Genomic DNA, 15,139 nt, shown 5'->3' on the forward strand with positions numbered 1-15,139 from the left:
ACTAATCAATCATCTTTTTTATTGGAGTTCACATAACATAAAATTAACTATTTTAAAGAGAACAGTCCAGTGGCATTCAGTACATTTATGATGTGTGCAACCACAATCTCTAGTTTCAAAGCATTTTCATCACCCCAAAATAAACCCTGTACACATTAAGTAGTCATTCCTATTTTCCCCTCCCCCCAGCCCCGGCAACTACCAATCTACTCTGTTTCTATGGATTTACCTATTCTAGGTATTTCTTATAAATGGAATCATGCAATGTGACTTTTTGTGTCTGGCTTCTTTCACTTAGCATGCTTTTGAGGTTCATCCTACTTCATCCCCTTTTATGGCTGAATATTCCATTGTATGGATATGTCACGATTTGTTTATCCATTCATCCACTGATGAACATTTGTGTTATTCCATCTTTTGGTTCTTGTGAAAAGTGCTGATATGAACATTCTTGTACAAATATTTGTCTGAACAACTGTTTTCATTGTTTTGGATGTATACCTATGAGTGGAATTGCTGGATCACTTGGTAATTCTATGTTTTACTTTTTGAGAAACTGTCAAACTATTTACCACAGTGGCTGAACCATTTTACATTCCCACCAGCAATGTATAAAGGTTCCAATTTCTCCACATCCTTGTAATCAACCAACTTTTAAAATTTAAATTTAAGAAATGTTACATTAAAAAAAACCTACACTACACCATAAGGCACAGAGTGAATATTTATTTATCACAGAGGATAAGCCTAAACTCTAATTTTATAAAGACTGGAAAAGCAGGCCAGAAAAGTGCAGAGATTTGCTCAAAGTCAAAGCTAAAGGACACTTCTAACAAAATGGAGCCAGAGGAGGGGAAGATATTTTAGCAGCATTCTGTAACTGCACTCTCAAATTTACTCACTCCGAGCATCCCTTCAAGTTATTGACACTAGAATTGTTTCCACAATCTTTTGGAGGATGAGTAGGAATCCCAGTAAGAAAAGACAAAGAGATGGCTTCCAAAGGGGAGGCAGGACACTGTATGCCACGGAGCAATATGTACATCAGTCTAACTAAAGATTAGAGCTGCTCAAGATGTCTGAGCATGGGATTAGCCAATTTTAAATGGCCATTTAAGAAAATCTGTGGCTCCCAAGCTCTCTATTGTTCTGTTTACCCATAAGTCTTTTCAGCTCCACCCATATTCCAAGACAAATCAGATCAATACATCCCAATCCTTTCTAAAGCCCTAAATTCTTTCTTCCATATATCTTCTAACACTTTATTTATTGGTCTGGGAGCAAATAGGGTGGGGTTTCAGGTGGATGACATTTCCAAAGCGGAGAGGACGAAGGCCTCTGGCTTGGCTTCCTGCTTCAGCACTCCTGTCAGCAGGAACTCAGGTGAGAGGATGGGCAGCCCGACCCGAGATGGAATGGCGCATCGGGGGAAGTCCTGGGAGCATGTGATCACAACTCTCTGAGGCTGGGGAAAGACAGAGCAAAGACAGAAAGTCAGGGGTGAAAAAGAATCCTAGAAATAGGGTCAAGACCCATGAATCAGTCTTAGCATCCCTAAAATAGTACCTCCTGATATGAAGCCAGATGGAGGACACTGCACTGTCAATGAAGTACTCTTGCCAGAAAAGCTGAACCTGAATTTATTCAAGCCTTTAAAATTAACTACAATTTACAGGAAATATAGAAAATAAAAGAATAAGATAAAGCATACAACAAGGGAGCAAGTAGAAAAATCCAGACTGCAGAACATTCTAAAGGACAACTAAGGGCCAGCCCCAATGGCCTAGTGGTTAAGTTGTGCGCGCTCTGCTTTGGCAGCCCAGATTGGTCCCTGGGCGTGTACCTATACTACTCATCTGTCAGTGGCCATGCTGTGGTGGCAGCTCACATATAAAAAGACCAAAAATTGGCAGCAGATGTTAGCTCAGGGTGAACCTTCCTCAGCAAAAAATAAAAATAAGTAAAGGACAACTGACCTACTTTCTGGGGAAAGTCAATGGCAGAAAAAAGGCTGGATGGGTGGGGGGATACTCTGGAGTAAAGGAGAATTAAGAGATAGAACAATTGTGGTAATACATGGACCTGCTTTGAACTGTAAAAAAACATTTTCAGACAAGTGGAGAAATTTGATTCATGGCATATGAGAAAATGACCAAGAAACTATTGTTAATTTTATTATGCATCAATAACAGCATTGTGATTATGTAAGAAAATGTACATATTTCTTAGAGATGTATACTTTAAGTATGTAGGAGGAAATAATATGATGTTTGCAGTTTTCCTTTAAAATACCTCAGCAAAGGAAAAAAAGAGATAGAGCAAATGTAGCAAAATCTAAATTAATCTGCTGAATCTGAGGGATAGGTATATGCAGGTTCACTGCATTATTCTTGCTCCTTTTGTGTATATTTGAAAATTTCTTAAATACAAAATAAAAATAAGTCCATTTGGTATCATCAGACCTCTTCCCTCATTCCAGCCCCTTTCTGTACCATAGGTCTTCCCTCTACCTTCACAGTACTCTGTGTTCCCATCTGTACCTCCATTTTGTCCTCCAACCTTTTCCCATTCTGGCCACCTCCCCAGATCCAGAACATACCACCCATACCTTATAGGACCGGGGCATGCTGGGTAGGACAGTGCCTCCACAGCAGCTGATGATCTCTCCCATCTGAAGTGGAGGTGGCTGGACTCCAGGGGTCACATGAATCTCATAGCCCTAAGAGGAAGAAAATGGTGGAGCAGTAGATGTATGCACTGAGAGGCCATGGACCACTGGGAAACCTCTGGAGGGAGGGCTGAAGTATGGGGCAGAAGATAGCCTCTCACCTCCAGCAGCCTTCGCTCCCGAGCTCGGCTCAGAGCATCCCGAAGGCTGAAGCCAAAGTTCTCTTCCTGCTCAGGATCGGTCACCACGTATTCATCCGGTGGCAAGAAGCAACCAGCTTTGCGGGACTAAGGATGGTAGCAATCAGCATCAAACCTCAGCCCAGCCTCTCACCCAGCTGTTCTAGTATTTGTATGGAGCTCACAAAATGTTTTGAATGAAGCTTTCTGCCTCACCAACTTCCCTTGTTTCCTGTACCCCCTTTTCCTCCCACCACTTTCCAGAGCGTATGTGAGCAGTCTTCTCCAGTCACGATCACTATTGGTCCATCATCATCTCCTGATCTCTCACCTGGTGCAGCCAGTCCAGGGAGAGGATGGGGATCCCCCGCCCCAGGGCACACAGGAACTTGACCGTCCGGCGGATTCGATCAGTCACCAGGTGGGAAGCCTCTGCCACTGAGCTGGCCAGACTTCCCCCCAGGGCCAGTACTGCCCGCTCTCCTCGAACATCCACCACTCCTGTGAAGAGCACCTGTGGAGGGGGTTAGCCGGAGCTGGTCACAGCAACCCATGCCATCAGTGCCCATCTCCAAAATCCCCTTCATCTCCTCCCATCCTCCCAAATCTGTCTCCCTTGAAAGCCTCATGCCCTTTCTCTCCTACTTTGGGGGCTGTGGACTCTTGGTTAGGTTTGGTTCTTCGGAGGCTGCGGCTCAGTATTCCCTCTTCTTCTGCTTGGTCTCTCTTTCTCTTGCCTGGTCCTGGCATCACTACAACCTGGGATTGAGAAAGATCTTGGTAGGAGTTTCTGAGCCCCTAAGCCCTTTGCTAGCTTTGTGGTCCCAGCCCTCTCCTCACCTCTTTCTTCCCTGGTCTCTCTGTGGGATCATCTTCCTCTTCCTGGAGGAACGCTGTCTTCTGGGAGACTTTCCCTCTTTGGAGCCGTTTTTGAAGTGGGGGTAAATCCAGGGTAGCTAAAGGCCTCTTGTGGCTTTGAGAGGCCTTACGCTGGGGCTCTGGGGTGAACCCAGATGTACCTGCTGCCTCTACCTTTTCGATGTGGGGAGCATGAGTGGGCGCCTCAGGAAGCTGGGCAAAGGCAGGCTCAGGAATGGTTGTAAGGGACTCAGCTGCTCTCACTGCTCTTCGTCTTTGGTTCCTCGAGTTAGGTTCAGGGGGTGCAGAGCAGGGTTCATGGACAATGGGAGCTGTGGGGGACCCCTGCTTCCTAGTGGCCCTTGGCCTCCTGCTGCAATTGGCTTGAGGGATGGTCTCAGGGGGAATAGGCTGGTCTGTGGGGACAGGAGACCGGAATTCAGGGGTGGTAGGAACTGGCACAGCACTTATTATAGAAGTCCTTAGTGTCCTGCTCTGACTAGCCGGAGCTATGGCTTCAGGGGTGACAGGCTGGTCTGTATGGCTGGGAGGTTCATGGCCAGGGGCTGTGGGTTCCATTGGTTGGGGAGTCTTGACAGAGGACCTATGTTTTCTGCCCCGAATGTCCTGCGTTGTGGACTCAGGGGTAACAGATTGGTCTGTCGGGGTGGAAGGCTGGAGCTGTGAGGCTGTGGGGACAATTGGTTTGGGGGTCTTGACAGAAGACCTATGTTTTCTGCCCCGAGTGGCCCGAGATGTGGGTTTGCAGGTGACAGGTTTGTCTGTGGGGGTAGAAGGCTGGAGCTCAGGGGCTGTGGGGACAATTGGTTCGGGTGTCTTGACAGAAGACCTATGTGTTCTGCCCCGAGTGGCCCGAGATGTGGGCTTGCGGGTGACAGGTTTGTCTGTGGGGGTGGAAGGCTGGAGCTCAGGGGCTGTGGGGACAATCGGTTCAGAGGTGTTGACAGACCTATGTTTTCTGCCCCGAGTGGCCCGGGATGTGGGTTTGGGGGTGACAGGTTGGTCTGTGGGGGTGGAAGGCTGGAGCTCTGAGGTTGTGGGAACAATTGGTTCGGGGGTCTTGACAGAAGACCTATGTGTCCTTGGCTGAGATGTGGGTTTGGGGGTGACAAGTTGGTTTATGGAAGTGGAAGGCTGGAACTCAGGACCTGTGGGTACAACTAGTTCAGGGGTCTTGACAGAAGACCTATGTGTCCTGCCCTGAGTGGTGCCAGATGTGGGCTCACTAGCGACAGATTGGTCTGTGGGGGTAGAAGGCTGAAGCTCAGGGGCTATGGGGACAATTGGTTCAGGGGACTTGACAGAGAACCTATGTGTTCTGCCCCGAGTGGCCCGAGATGTGGGTGTTAAGATGCCAGACTGGTCTTTGGAGGTGGGAGGCTGCAGCTCAGGAGCTGTGGGGACAACTGGTTCAGGAGTCTTCACAGAGGCTCTGTGTGTTCTGCCCCGAGTGGCCCGAGATATGAGCTCAAGGGTGACAGGTTGGTCTGTGGGGGTAGGAGGCTGGAACTCAGGGGCTGTGGGGACAACTGGTTCAGGGGTCTTGACAGAGGACCTATGTGTCCTGCCCCGAGTGGCCCGGGATGTGGGTGTGGGGATGACAGACTGGTCTTTGGAGGTGGAAGGTTGCAGCTCAGGAGCTGTAGGGACAACTTGCTCAGGGGCCTTGACAGAAGATCTATGTGTCCTGCCCCGAGATGTGGGCTCAGGAGTGACAGGCTGGTCTTTAGAGGTGGAAGGCTGGAGCTCAGGGGCTGTGGGGACAACTGGTTCAGGGGACTTGACAGAGGACCTATGTGTCCTTCCCCGAGTGGCCCGAGATGTGAGCTTAGCGGTGACAGGCTGGTCTTTAGAGGTGGAAGATTGCAGCTCAGGTGCTGTGGGGACAACTGGTGCAGGGGTCATTTCAGAAGACCTGTATGTTCTGCTCCGAGTGGCCCGAGATGTGGGCTCAGGGCTGACAGGCTGGTCTGTGGGGGTGGTAGGGTGGGACTCAGGGGCTATAGAAGACATTGGAGAGGGTAACATCCTGGAGGACCCCCGGGGCCTGACTTTGGGTTTTGGATGCAGAGGCTCCAGCTCTGAGGGAGGAATCTCTGGGGCTCCCTGACTCCCATTTTGCCTGGCCCTGGGAATGGGCAGCTCTAAGGAAGGCAGAGGCTGAGGTGTAGGATGTTTTTGGCTCTGAGACATGAGGGGGTTTTGGAGCGGGGCTGAGGCTTCAGTCACTGCAGGAGGCAGACAAGCCTCTGGGGATTCCTGATCACCCTGGGGAGAAACACAAGAAGTGAGGCAGGAAGAGGCAGAGAGAAGAGAGAAAGGACTTGGATCCTGTTCTTGATACTTGTTTGCGTTTAGGGTGCGCTCACTGGCATTTCTATCTGTGACCCCCTTCCATTAGACGGGGAACTCCCTGGGGAGGAAGTAGTCCTCTTTCCCAGGGACCTCTCCCCATAACGCCAGTATGGTGTTCTCCATATATGGATGATGGTAATGAAGAGGATGGTTGGGGGAAAGGGGGAAGAGATATAAAGAAAGGGACTTTCTTTCTGAGTCAGGTAGAGGGAGACAGAACTTGGGAAACAGATATGGAAAACAACAGGTGCCAGGGGTAAAGGGATAGAAGCCATCTGAGGAGTGGTGAGAATGGGAGAAAAGTGAGATGGGGAAAGGCGTAGACTAAAGCAAGGTCAGGGGAAGGGCAGTGGAGGGGATGTGATCTTCGTGGAGTTTGGAGAGGTGGAGAAAGCATGTCTCACCCTAGAAGCCTTCTCAGCAGGTGGCATCTTGCAATTCAAGTGGTCTAGACAGAAAGCAAAGACAAATGTGGCTGAGGTCTAAGCAGTCAGTTACTTAGGGGGTGATGGGGGCTATGTACCACCCTAGGTTCCCCTCTGCCTTCACTTACCTCTCTCCTGCCTCCTGGGACTCACTGGGACGCCCCTTCCTCCACCTGATTGGCTCCCAGAAGCTACCACAGCTGAAGCGAGTGCCTGAAGGCCCCCAGCCCCCACCCGAGGCTCTGGTGTTGGACTGGAGGCCTGCCCTTCCTGGTCCTGGGTCCCTCTCTCTGGCTCCCCTGCCTCAGGGCCTCTCTCCTGTATCACTTTGGATACCTTGACCTCTAACCCACCTACCTCACACACTCTCCCTGGTACTAATTTCTCTGCTTCTCTTTCAAATATTTCTCTTGCAAGAGTCTGCTTTTCTCTCTCTTTCTCTTGTATTTCCCTGGCTGTCTCAATTTCTACCTTCAAACTCTCCATACCACTTTCGGGACTTGCACTTGTCACCTTTTTGTCAGACTCTTGTCTCTGAGTGTCTCTAGCTAACACCTGTTTTTGTTGACTGTCCCGTAGCCCCCAAGTTAATTCTTCCTCTCCCATCACATCTTTTCTCTCTCCTTCTGGTGGCGGTTTCTTGGTTGCCCTCTCCAATGGTCCTCTCTCAGGGTTCACCCTGTCTGCTGTTTCTCCTGGTGTACCCATGTCTTTCTCCACAGTGTGCATCCCTCTTCCTTGAATCCCCAGTGGCTCTGCATGAACTGGGCTCTCTGGATGTTGTTCTCCTGGTGTTGCCCTAGGTGGTGAGGGGCAAGATCCATGGGCCTCAAGGTGGGCGGCAACGGGCTGGGTCTCAGAGGCCTCAGATTCTCTTGGACAGTATGGCTGTGTAGCCAAGACCTCCCACAGCTCATCCAGGGCACCTGGAAGCAGAGTTAGACAGAGAGAGGGATGAAGACCGAAAAGGTAACAGGTTGAGAAAGGATTAAGATAAATCCAAGAATAATAAATCTAAATGGATTATTAAAGGAAAGCTGGAAAAAGGAGGATAGTCATAACATGTAATGTTTGTCTCAAAAAGTAAGACAATACCTTCATATAAAAGCTCTCTCGGTAGCCTCTTTAAAAACGATGCTAGACTAGTTGCTCCATAGGTCTGACTTAATATGGCATTTTTTTCTGATGAGATGGAGAAACATCAGCAAAAGAGTCAAAGAATATGAAAGAAACGTGTAGAGGGAGAAAACAAGGATGCCCAATCAGGGCATAGAGGAGGGGTGAGTTTCCTATACCTTCGGCCTGGAAGCTGCAACGGGAAGGGCCAGGCTCTTGGGGTGGACTTAACAGGAAGGCCTGGGTAGGTTCATCCTCCGTGCTCTGGACTGCTGCACAGGAAAAGATGGCCTAAGCACAGCTCCTCCACAGAACTCCAGGCTCCCATTCCCGGTCTCCTGCCCTGCCCATGCCAGCTTTCATGCCTTTCAAAGACCACCAGTCTTATCTCCCAGCTCCCATCAGACCCAAGTGTCCTCACCTTCCAGGCTCTGACCCTCTTTCTCCACAAAGCACTGGGTAGCCTGTAGGTCTAGATCTTCAGAATCTAGTCAGGGAGGAATATAGGATAGATAATGAAAAGTCATATCTGACCCTTAACTCCTTACTTTTTCTCTACTATTCTCTCCCCAACTCCAACCCCTATGCAATGCACTGAATGTTTGTGTCCCCCCAAAATTCTTATGTTGAAACCTAATCCCCAATGTGATGGTATTAGGAGGTGGGGTCTTTGGGAGGTGATTAGGTCATGAAGGGGGAGCCCTCATGAATGGGATTAGTGCTCTTATAAAAGAGACCCCAGAGAGTTCTTTTGTGCCCTTCTGCCATGTGAGGATACAGTGAGAAGACGGCTGCCTATGAACAAGGAAGAGGGCCCTCACCAGACACTGAATACGCTGGCACCTTGATCGTGGACTTCTCAGCCTTTAGAACTATGAGAAATAAATTTCTATTGTTTATAAGGCACGCGGGCTATAGTACTTTGTTATAGCAGTTTGAACGGACTAAGCCACTCTATAAATATTCTTTCTCTTAAAGGTCAAGGGAGGAAGGAAGGCCAGCACTTACCATCACGGGCATCTGCAGAGTCCTTGGTCCCATCCATACGTGGTTCTCTCTTCCCTTCTTTGGGGGTCTGGGCTCCCTCTCTCCGTGGCTGGGTGGGTTCCCCTGGAGTGCCTGTGTCCACCACCAGATCTGTTAGGTTTTCCCTTGAGACAGGGAGAAGGCCCTGCTCCACTAGTGCCACAGGTGACCCACCCTGGGCCCCCGCCTCAGGAGCTCTCTCCTGCTCAAGAACAGCCACAGCCCATTCCGTCCCAGCATCCCCTCCTGTGGGAAACTGGCTCTTTCTTACATCTGTCACTGCTGAGGCATTTAAGGATGTGATCTCACAGTCCCCAACTGGAGGAGGCTGGGCTTCCTCTAGACACACCATAGGCTGCTTTGCTGGGCCCCTGTCTGCTTCCACATCTGTTTGATTTGTCCATGCCACAGGCACCTGATGCTTCTCCAGAGGTGTAACAGCTGGCCCTGGTAGGACTTCCTCCTTCACTTGTGTGTTGACGTCCACTGTGGCAGAGGCTTCACTTCTCTCCAGGTGGACTGCAGGTGAGCTCTTATCTTCCTCCATCTCTATATCACTATCCCCAAGAGGAGGCTGGCTCTTTTCTGAATGTGCTTTGTCTGTGCAATCCTTGGGGACAGTTCCTCTCTTTTCCACTGGGGGCCCCTCCTCCTCCACATCTGTGTCACTGTCTCTCCTGGCGGAGGTTTGGCTTTGCTCCAGAAGGACCACAGGTTGGGCCTTGTCCTCTTCCACATCTGTATCTCTGTGCCAGGTAAGGGTTCGGCTCTCTTTCAGACGTGCCAAAGTGAGTGCTGCTGAGACTTCTTCCTCATCATCTGTATTGCTATCGATCACCATGGAGGCTTGGCTTCTCTCCAGAGGGACCGTTAGTAGGGCCTCGCCCTCCTCCACATCTGTATCACTACCAGCTGGGCTCTCCTGCAGATTCGCCAAGCCAGGTGCCCCAGGACTCTTTGCATCATCTCCATGGAAGACTTGCCTCTTCTTCATAGGAACTACAGCTGGGGTCGTGGGGATCCCCTCTTCTTCCACATCAGTATCACTGTCTATGAAGCCAGAAGGCTGGGCACTTTCCAAATGGACTTCGGCTGGCCTTCCTGGAGGCCTGCTCTCATCATCCACATCTGTGTCACTGTCCTCCTCAGCAGGTTGGGTCCTCTCCAGAATCACTCCAACTGGAACCACTTCATTCCTTGCATCCCTCTTGACTTTTGTGGCAGTGTCCCTTTCCTCCACTGAACACTGATCCTTTTCAAGCTGGATTTCAGTTGTGATGGCTTTAGGCGGTTCTGTCTCTACAGTGGCATCTGTCATGGCAGCTGAGAAGGCCTCCCCTGTTGCTGGTTGCTGACTTTCTTCCTCATCTGTGTCACTGTCCAAGTTGAAGGCAAAAGGTGGCCCAGGGCCACCTGGGGCAGGGGAAGGCCCCTCTTCATCACTGTGAAGGGAAGAGAACAGAAAGAGTCTAGAATCTATTTCCCAAGAAGGGATACCCCACTCAACTGTGAACTCCTTGAGGGCAGACACGAGGTAGTATTTGTTTTTCTATCTCCAGCAATGAATTCTCCACTTGGCACATCAAAGGTGCTCAATAAAAATTCACCAGAGTAAAACAGTATGTGTAGTTCCCCAGCTATCACTTTCATGATAATTATCTCTTAGAGATGAATCGTCCAGCCCCTGGTTCCTCCTCCTTCTGAAGACTCAGATGTCTGGCCCTTCGGTACTCACCTCTCTGGAACTACTGTTGCCAAAGAAGAAGATGAGGTCCTTGGTTCTTTCACCACATGCCTTTCAGAAAGAGGATCTGTCAAGAGTAGACAGGAGTAAGTTGACAGTTTTACACTCCCCATCCCTGTCTCCTCACCCACCCTCCCAATATACACACTTACCTACTTCCTCCTCTGAGTCCTCAGCCAACAGGAGCCCCCGGGGATGAGTTCCTCCCTGTACCTTGGGTGTCTCCTCTACAGTTAGAGGGCCCCGAGAGACAAAGGGCAGGGGGGCATCCAGGCGATGGTACTGGCAGAGCAAGTCAGCAAAGAGAATTAACTCCTGGTCTCTCAGACGATGACTCACCCCAGGGCTCAGGACCTTAGGAGGCCTCAGGATTTGAGTCCCATTGAGGCTCCCAGAATCCTGGAGGATAGGTGCCTTGCCCCAGGCCAGGATTTCAATCACTGCATGTTGTTTGGAGATGGATGGAAAGGGCAGGGCCACAGAGCAATCAGGCATTCGGCCTACCACATTCTTCCCGAGGTAGAGTGGGAAATCTAAGAATCAGAGAGGCAGATAGGTTCCCAGGCCAGAGTCTTGGCCTGCTATTAGGAAAATGTTCCTGTTAAGTACCTCACTACTCACGCAAGGTCCCCATAGGCATTAGACAAATAATAGGCCCCAGGACATCTAGGTATTGAAGAATACATGTAATGCATTATTCATAGTCAATACCCCATCCATTCACGCTAGGTTTTTTTCTATTGTGGTAAAATGTACAAAAGATTTACCATTTTAACCATTTTTAAGTGTACAGTTCAGTGGCATTAAGTACGTTCACATTGTTGTGCAACCATCACTACCACCCATTTTGAGACCACATTGGATTTTTATTTGAATTTCTTTATCTCCTAGTAAAGTAAAACCACCCCCAGTGAGTCCAGGGCACTTGCCTGGAGCAATCACCTCAATCAGCCCCCTCTTCTCCATTCCCAGTAAAGAAAGTTTTTCAGATCTCTTTAAAACCTATACAAGCTTCTTGCAACCCTCCCACTACTTTCTACAAAAATAAGAGGTCTATATCAGTACTTTAGCACCCAATACCCCCTGACCTTTTTCTGGTCCATGGGCACTACTGAAGATACGCAGTCGCCCTACGGGCGCCAAGCTACACCCCAAGGATTCACTGGGTCTCTCTGTCTCCTCCTCTTCTTCAACCTCCCAGTTAATAGCCTGGGTGTCCTCCATCATCTGGGAAGGAAACACATCATCATCTCTATCATTGGTTCACACACACAGCCTCAGAGAAAAGAGTGATAACCGGGGTAAACCTGGATAGTTTCCGAGGTTCATGCTTCTCTTTCCACCGATCATTCTGTTATCCTTCTGAAGCATTTAAAGAATATTTTTGACCATGACACAGAATAAGAAATAAATATTATTACGTCCCAAGTACACAAATATATACAAACACATGGGCTTATTTATATAGACAAAAGTTTTGAGAAAAAATGCCTAGCCTTACTATATACAACACACTGATAGTTTTTGCTCTACTTTTTTCTATTCTCTATTTTTTTTTGGGGGGGGTGAAGACTATCCTTGAGCTAACATCTGTTGCCTCCTTTTTTTTTTTTTGAGGAAGATTGTCCCTGAGCTAACATCTGTGCCAATCCTCCTATTTTTTGTATATGGGACGCGACAGCATGGCCTGATGAGCAGTGGTGTGTCTGCGCCCAGGATCTCAACCTGTGAACCCCGGGCTGTGGAGGCTGAGCATGGGAACCTATCCACTATGCCACCGGGTTGGCCCCCTCTCTCTATTTTTTAAAGGCTGATTTGCAACCTACTAAATTTATTTTACTATTCACTATTGGGTTGCAACTCACAGTTTGAAAAACACCATTTTAAAGGGAGCTAACGTTTGCCAAGCATCAACTATATGTTGGGCATTGTGTTATGTGTCAGGCATAGTAACCACATGAGGCAGGCATTTAGGAAACGAAGACTAAAAATATTAAATAATTTCCTCCAGATAACATAACAGATAAGTGGAAGGGACAAGAATAATGGTACTTGTGGCTGCAAAGCGCATGCTTTTTACCCTTTACCAGATCATCTCAGTGTGATCAGACTAAATTGCAAAGAATCATAACAGTGGACATATACAGACGCTTGCTATGTGTCAAGCATTGTTCTAGTTACTTTATATTAACTGACTCATTGAATCATCACAAGAATCCTGTCAAGTAAGTATTATCATTATCTTCTATTTCTCAGATAAAGAAACTGTAACATAGATGGGTTAAGGAATTTGCCCAAGGTCACCCAGATGTCTCTCCTCTGTTTCATATCTCTGATGGTTTTCCAAGCCCACAGGATAAAATAAAATCTAAACTCCTTAGCAAGACCCTGTATGATCTGAACCTCATGTCCTGCAATGTGTGCCTCACTCCCAAGCCTATGGTTCAACCACATGAATCTTCTCCCCACTCTCTGAACACTGTTCCTATTGTCCCCCACATCTGCATGCCTTAACCTGCGCCTTGGCCCTTTGCTCCTAGTTTTCTGGTCCAACTCCTACCTATCTTTTATCATTCAGTTTTAATGTCGTTTCCTTAGCAAAGCCTTTCCTGGAGTCTTCCCTGCTTTCTGGTGTTCCTACCTGTTCCACAGCGGTGAAAGGACTTGAAATTATCCTCACACTTCTCACCAGATGGTAACCATTACTTTCCCTTTCTGCCGTCACACACCCCCTCGAGAACTGGGCCAGCAGAACTGTCTTTTCCCCTAGGGTCCATCATATTCACTCAGCAGTAGTCCTTGCGCACCTAGTGCCGTTCGAAGTATTCAGGATACATTTATGAACCAAACATAAAATTAACCCTACTCTCCTGATGAAAGAAGAAAGACGAAAACTCAAAATAGCACGGATGGAATTCACTTAGAAAGATGGCAACCTAGAGGGAAACTGTTGACAGGAAAGGAAAGTAGGACGCCTCCTTGGAGACAGTACTAACTCCGTCCTCAAGATTGGCGAACTCAGCGGGTGCCCACGACCCTTGGCTCTAATCCAATGGCCACCATCTTTGATCCCCATCCCAGTGGGTTCCCTCCGGGCCCAACGTCTCCCTGTGTCTTCATACCTAAACTCGGGGAGGGGCATCAAGTAAAGATGAACACTACAATCCTAGAAGCTAACTTCCAAATCTCCTCCGCCCAGTCGCACCCCCGGAACGCCCCTCCCGTCCTCCGGGAGAACCAAGATGGCACCCGGGGAACTGTGGGCGAGGTCCCCCAGAACTCACCTACTTTGAGGCCCCGCGCGCGCCACCAGTAACGGCCGCGGGCCGGTGGCGCGAGTGCTTGCGCCGGGAGGGAGCCGATTCTCTGATTGGCTCCCGCCGCTGTCTTTCACAGTCTTGCGGCACGCCGATTGATCAGGTCTCCAATGCGGAGGCACCGCCGTAGCCCCGCCGCCCCGCCCCCGCCCCGCCCCCTCACAGCTCAAAGGGGCGGCTTCTCTGAGGGGCCTGAGATCCGTTGTGTGAGGCGGCAATCAGAGGCCGTCCTGCGCGCACAAGAATCGCGCACCCCGATTGGGCAGCTCCAAGGGACAACCCACTACGACTTCACCACCCAAGGCCCACTTCCCGCGCAGATTTCCAAACCGCGACCACAGAGTCTGGCTGCCGGAGGCAGATAGAGGGGCTTACCATAGTCGTCGCCCGATGCGTCTGGTGCGGCCAGAGCGCCCTTCCTCAGTCCTCCCAGACATGGTGTCCGCTGACTCATGAGAAATAAAAATGGGTTGCGGGTTGCAGTCGTGGCCGGAGGCTGCAGTTTGGAGAACTGCCCGTAGGCGTGGCGCTTGAGGACTACTCATTGCAATGAAAGTTCATTTCTTTTTGATTTGGTTTGTTTAGTAGAAGTCATGTCACTTTCCCTCTGAGAATACATCCCTGATAGACATTTTGAGGTCATTTTCCTAAAGCAAAGATCCTAGGCGAACAGAGAGCACTGTTTTGCTAACCATCTTAAAGGCTGACCGAGGTCTTTCGAGGGCTGAAGAAGGATGATACAATCATTTATTTCATCATCTCACACTAAGAGGATGGTAACAACATGACATATGTATAATTTAGGAATTCCTTTTGCATTCGTTATCTCACTTCATCCTGACCACCGCGATCAAATAGGCAGAAGTAGATTTTACAGAGGGAAGTTGAGTGACTTGCCTAGGTTCCTACAGTTAGTATAAGGTAGAGACAAATTGAAACGTCCTCTGATTTTAAATTCTGAACTGTCTTCACTGCCACAAAATAACTACTTTCATCGTGATCATGCCTTAAAACATGAAACATTCTATTTTAAGTGGGTAGAGGGGTCCTATACAACTTGACATTCATTTAGGTGACTGAGAAATGTGTGTTGAATACAATGTGAATTATCAGTGATGACCTTGATATCACATGTCCTCTATTATGCTTACCACACTCCATGGTTTATACGCTTCCCACGAAACTGCAGGATCCTGGAGTCCAGGGAGCTAATTTTTGATCATTTTTGTATCCCTAGCTCCTGGTTTGGTGGACACTTAGTATCTAACAAATGAATTAATCCCTGAGAAGAAACATGCCACTTTGACTTGAGCCCATCCAATTTTCTCCCATCAACCCCTCTCCCTACCCCCTTTTTTTTAAATTCTGGGGTTTTTGAGAGCTTGCAATGGCAAGCCACCTGGTCAGTAAAATTAGCGAATTGAAAAAGA

General features: G+C 48.7%; 1 protein-coding gene across 50 annotated transcripts; it reads right to left on the reverse strand.

Moving 5' to 3' along the window:
- Nucleotides 1-2: 2 nt before the first annotated feature.
- On the reverse strand, nucleotides 3-14,161 carry MDC1 (mediator of DNA damage checkpoint 1). 50 transcript variants are annotated; one of them, XM_070585503.1, is made up of 17 exons: nucleotides 14,085-14,106; nucleotides 11,481-11,619; nucleotides 10,545-10,925; nucleotides 10,384-10,459; nucleotides 8,631-10,090; nucleotides 8,444-8,494; nucleotides 8,044-8,109; nucleotides 7,802-7,891; nucleotides 7,602-7,688; nucleotides 6,635-7,432; nucleotides 6,486-6,529; nucleotides 3,688-5,994; nucleotides 3,493-3,606; nucleotides 3,179-3,361; nucleotides 2,830-2,955; nucleotides 2,609-2,719; nucleotides 3-1,465 (listed from the first exon to the last, which is right to left on the reverse strand). In XM_070585503.1, exons 1-17 carry the CDS (start codon nucleotides 14,085-14,087, stop codon nucleotides 1,298-1,300), a joined length of 6,204 nt encoding a protein of 2,067 aa, XP_070441604.1. In that variant the 5' UTR covers nucleotides 14,088-14,106; the 3' UTR covers nucleotides 3-1,297. The 50 variants fall into 50 exon arrangements, with proteins under 50 accessions (XP_070441604.1, XP_070441640.1, XP_070441601.1 ...); XM_070585539.1 differs by having other exon boundaries at nucleotides 7,211-7,432; nucleotides 7,802-7,894; XM_070585500.1 differs by having other exon boundaries at nucleotides 7,802-7,894.
- Nucleotides 14,162-15,139: the final 978 nt, after the last annotated feature.

Source organism: Equus przewalskii, chromosome 19 (genome assembly GCF_037783145.1).
Source record: "Equus przewalskii isolate Varuska chromosome 19, EquPr2, whole genome shotgun sequence".
Classification (NCBI taxonomy): Eukaryota; Metazoa; Chordata; class Mammalia; order Perissodactyla; family Equidae; genus Equus; species Equus przewalskii.